A 5,574-nucleotide genomic window follows, 5' to 3' on the forward strand; every position below is an offset into this window, starting at 1 on the left:
CGATTTGTCACTGCCCTGCGAGAATTGTTATTTAATTTTGAGGACAGCACAGCGTAACTAATTACTTTTTCTTTTTTATTATAATTTTCTTTCTTTTTTCTTATCATAATAGTACTTTATACGAAAAGGCGTTTTTTCTTTTTGTAAGCCCGTTGATACTTAAATAAATAAATAAATAAATAAATAAATAATAATAAAAAATAAAAAAATAATAAAAATAAATATAATAATAATAATAGTAATAATAATAATAATAAAATAATAATAATAAGAAGAAAATAATAATAATAATAATAATAAATACTAATGAATAAGAAAAAGTAATAAAAAAATTAAATCGGTAAATAAAAATAAAATATAAATAAAAAAATAAATAAATAATTAATAAATAATTAAAATACTTTTTTGTGATGAAAAATTATTTTTTAAAGGAAATAAATGACAATATTAAATTGAAAAACTAAAGCACGCGAATTGTCTTTCTATATTGAACGTCATTAATCTTATTTATTATTTAATCCCTATTCTCAATTAGCATATATTTCTTTCAAGACAACAGATGCGTAACAAACATCAATCATTTGAGTTCATTTTGTAAAATTCATCAAATTTTGTACAAGTTTCACTTTTTTTTTTGTTTTCAATAAAAAAAAAATAATTAATTCCGTTTGTGAAAAATAAAATTCGAAAAAAAATTCGAAAAATGAAATTTGCTATTGAAGCTACAAATTCATACGACAGTATTCCACCTGTTTATCTTTATACGGAACAATTTAACAATAATTTACCAATTTATCACGAGGGTACAAAATGGTTTGGAATTTTTTTGGCATTTCTCTCAGGTACATTTTTTACATTAAGCTCAGCATTAGTTAAAGCAATAAGAAATGTTGATCCAATGATATTACTTGGTATACGAGCATGTTTTCAAATGACATTAATGCTCATTTGTGGATGGCGTGAAACAAATATATTTGGACCCAAGGGACAACGCCTTTTAATTCATTTTCAGGTGAGTATTTCACAAAAAAGCAAAAAAAAAAAAAAATAAAAATATATTTTAAATTATTTTTAATAATAAAAAAAAAAAAAAAAAAACAAATTTTTATTCATTCTCAATTTCATTGAAATTTAAAACATAAATCGTCCTATCTTGATGAAATTTTTATAAAATTAAATGAGATTTAGTGTAAATTACGTATTTGAATCCATAAAAGCTGATAAAATAATTAAAAATTCAAAAAAAAAAAAAAAAAATAATTATTTTTTAATAAAACTTGAGACGGCTTTTTAACTTCAGCAACAAAAAAAAAATATGCTGGGAACTTTTGAATTGAAAGAACTTCCAATGAGAGATTTGTTTAGGGGCCATCTATAAATTACGTAACACGATTTTATTGGAATTTTGAACCACCACCACCCCCCCCCTCCCCCTATGTAACGCATCGTAATAAAATCATTTACCCCCCCCCTCCTATCCTCGTTACGTAATTTTTCAAAATAGTTTTATTTTTTGTTTTTCTAAACAAATTTGTTTATTATTTTTGACTGTAATATTAATATCGCACAATATTAATAAAAGAATTAAAAATTAAATATATACAAAACTTGAAGATAAATAATTTAGTGAACAATTAGAATAATTATAACATTGATTTTTTAATACTAATTTTACAATTTAGAATTGTAATCAATAATACTGATATAACTTTATAGCTATAATCTCATTTTTATATTACTAAATAAAGCTATATGATCTGATTGCTTAAATTCATAAATAACGTTTTAATCAATTGAATGATTGCAATCTTCTGCTTTTGAACCAATATCAGGTTTTATTTTGCATAAATAAAAATAATATCACACTAGTCATTTAAATCATCAACAACAATAAATAATAATAAGTAAGAAGAAAAATCACCGACAGCAAGATTAACGATTCCGAAAAGATATCGAAATAATCGATTATACCAAAAATCGATTCTTAAAACGATTCGATTCTATAGCGAGTTTTGTTAAATGGCAGCTAGGAGCGGTTTTTTAAAAAAAAAAAAATTAATGATAAAAATATTACGTAACAATGAAGATTAACCCCCACCTCCACCATGTAACAAATGATAACATTTTCTCGAACCCCCCCCCCCCTCCCCCTAAACGTGTTACATAATTTATGGATGGCCCCTTTATTAGTATATAAAGAAGTTTTCTGTAAAATATTAAACCATTTAACGGTTATGATTTTGTTTAAATGCATATCGATTTTTGCTCTTCCAAAGAAAACCGACTTTCACAAAAAATTAAATCAAATATTTAACTATTTTTTATTCTTATTTTTAAATCTGATTTAAAATTATGATAAAAAAATAATTCTCATAGTAGAAAAATAATTAATCTTGCAGTTTATGAGACATTTTGATTGAAGTCAGGGCTCAGTTGCTTGGGAAGAGTTGTCATGGTAATGTATAAAAGTGAGAGAAATAAAAGCATGCTTTGTTTCTCTCACTCTTATACGTTACCATGACGACCGATTGGTTTCCATTGTTCCCACTAGCAAAAATCCCCATTTTGTCATCATTCTCGTCAACTACCGCACCCTGCTTTAGTAAAAATTTAGTAACTTTTAATTTTGACAACTAAATTTTTACTAGAGCAGGGTGCGGTAGTTGACGAGAATGATGGAAATGAGACAATGGAAACCAAAATAAACCCGCCTCAAGCAACTGAATTGTGAACGTACCTTTATCAGGGACAAAATTTTTATTATTTTTTTCCCCCTCTTTTTTCAGGGATTTGTTGGAGGAATAACTCTTGCTCTTTTGTACTACAGTTTTCGAAAATTACCCCTCGGCGATGCAACGACAATTATTTTCAGCTCACCAGTTATTGTCATTGCACTTTCATTTATTTTTTTACGTGAACCATGTGGTGTTCTGAGAATTGCCGTTATAACTGCTCTATTAACTGGAGTCATTCTAGTATCAAGGCCACCTTTTATCTTTGAGGTAAGATAAAAATAAAACCAAAAGGAAAGGCGTAATACATCAAATTTTGTAACTAGACCATGAGTGCAAAAAGGACAAACATGTTTGTCCTTGTCCTATTCATTATCTAGTTACAAAATTTAAATTCCATTGTCCCCACTCGTCAACTACCGTACCCTGCTCTAGTGAAAATTTAGTAATTTTTAATTTTAACAATAGTCATTAAATTTTCACTAGAGCATGGTGCGGTAGTTGAGGAGAATTATGACAAAACTGAGGACAATGGAAATCAACCCTAAGGCTAAAATCGCAAAGCGTCGGATTTTATAACTAAACCACAAGTGCAAAAAGGATAAACAATCAAATTTTTTTTCTATTTCCTTCACAGACGAGCAAAATTGAAAATTACGATCTAATGGGCTATGTATGCGCACTTTTGGCAACATTATTCACAGCATTAAATATTGTTGTAATGAGAAAATGTGTTGAAATTCATTATGCTGTAATTGTTTTTAATTTATCAGCATGGACATTAATTTCAGCGTCAACATTTTATTTAATAAATTCAGAAGGTCATATTAATTTTCACTTACCTCACGATTGGTTTACGTGGGGACAAATTATTCTTGTTGTCATAACAGGACTCTCTGGACAAGTTTTAGTTGCGAAGGCATTGAAAATAGAGGGCGCTGGTAAAGTTTCTGTGACACGTTCACTTGACATTATACTCGCTTATATTTGTCAAATTTATTTCTTCGACGAAGTACCAACATTGTCCAATTTATCCGGTGCATTGCTCATTTTAATATCGGTGATTTGCATGGGATTCGAGAGAGAAATCTATGGGGTTTGTGATTTTATTCCTTGAATTATGCGTGAGAGAGAGAGAGAGACAGACAGAAAGAAAGAAAGAAATTGTGTTAAAAAAAAGAGAATTAGTGAAAATGTATTTATAGAAATGGTAAAAGAAAAATAAATAATTTTCACAATATAATATTTGTTTTTTATTTTTCTTACCTTGTATAATAAGATAGCTATGGCAACCGTTGCTATGGAAACTAGCTATGGCAACTGTTGCTATGGAAACAGTAGCTATGGCAACCGTTGCTATGGAAACTAGCTATGGCAACCGTTGCTATGGAAACAGTAGCTATGGCAACCGTTGCTATGGAAACTAGCTATGGCAACCCTTGCTATGGATACAGTAGGTATGGCAACCCTTGCTATGGATACAGTAGCTATGGCAACCGTTACTATGGAATCTGTAGCTATGGCAACCGTTGCTATGGAAACTGTAACTATGGCAATTGTTACTTGGATAATGCAGCCATAGTTAGTTTCCATAGCAACGGTATCCTAGCAACAGTTGCCGTAGTTAGTTTCCATAGCAACGGTATCCTAGCAACAATTGCCGTAGTTACAGTTTCCATAGCAACGGTATCCTAGCAACAGTTACCATAGCGTAAGAAAAGGACAAAAAATTGTAGTCATTTACTACCACAACTGTACAAATTGCAAGTTGTTGTAAAAGTACCTTAATTTAACGTTTATACGTTTTCTACGTAAATTAAGTCGAAAACTTTGGGTCACGTCTCACTAGCTAACAGTGGTTGGTATGATTAAGGTCCATACACAATAAATTCGTGAAAAGTAAAACATGAGTTAGAGTGAAACAGAGATATATTTCTGTTCTCTTCTATCTCAAGCATCGCGTTCGCAAAACTATTGTGCATTGGCCCTAATCGTTTCCATGAAAAATGTTGCTATGGTAACTATAGCTATGACAACCGTTGCTAGGGTAACTATAGCCATGGCAACCGTTGCTAGGGTAACTATAGCCATGGCAACCATTGCCAATGGTAACCGTTACTATGAAAATCGTTATTGTAACGATTACTGCAGCAAATTTAGGAAAAACACCAATAATAAATACTTTACACTGAAAAAAGAATAAACAAAAATAATATTATAAAAAATATTTATCATAGAAAAATAAATCAAATTTAAAAATATACATATTTTCTAATTGCACAAAGAATTAAAACTTAATTTAAAAAGCAAAGAAAGGTTATGTTTATGATTGTTTTGATATTAAAATTGAAAATTTCTTTTTTTTTTTGTATGTAAAACACAAATAAAAAATTGATTATTTTCAATAGAATGAAAATTTTTATATATTGGTTTTTAATTTTTGTCTATTTTTATTTCAATCATAAACATAACCTATATTTGTTTGCTTCTTATGGCGTTTGTTTATAAATTTTTTGATTATACTCGAAACTGAAAGCCAATATAAATTGGTGAAAGACAATTTTCGAGTATACTCAAAATTTATGAACAAACACCTTAAAAAGCAAACAAATATAGGTTATGTTTATGATTGAAATAAAAATAGACAGAAATAAAAAAACCAATATATATATATAAATTTTCATTTCATTGAAAATATTCAATTTTTTTTTTTTTTTGATTTTATATAGAATTTTAAAAAAGGGATTTTCAATTTTAAGATTCTAATCATAAACATAACCTATAATTTCTTTGATTTTTTTCATGAAATAAATTTTTCTTTGAATTAATAAAATTCATTGAC

General features: G+C 28.3%; 1 protein-coding gene across 1 annotated transcript; it reads left to right on the forward strand.

The window, feature by feature from the left end:
* Positions 1-545: 545 nt before the first annotated feature.
* On the forward strand, positions 546-3,975 carry LOC127290203 (solute carrier family 35 member G1-like). Its single transcript, XM_051318639.1, has 3 exons — positions 546-1,012; positions 2,787-3,002; positions 3,370-3,975. The coding sequence occupies exons 1-3, from the start codon at positions 704-706 to the stop codon at positions 3,847-3,849; spliced, it is 1,005 nt and encodes a 334-aa protein (XP_051174596.1). The 5' UTR covers positions 546-703; the 3' UTR covers positions 3,850-3,975.
* Positions 3,976-5,574: the final 1,599 nt, after the last annotated feature.

This window comes from Leptopilina boulardi, unplaced genomic scaffold (assembly GCF_019393585.1).
Source record: "Leptopilina boulardi isolate dan_hultmark-lab unplaced genomic scaffold, ZJU_Lbou_2.1 LbouV2_55, whole genome shotgun sequence".
Taxonomy (NCBI): Eukaryota; Metazoa; Arthropoda; class Insecta; order Hymenoptera; family Figitidae; genus Leptopilina; species Leptopilina boulardi.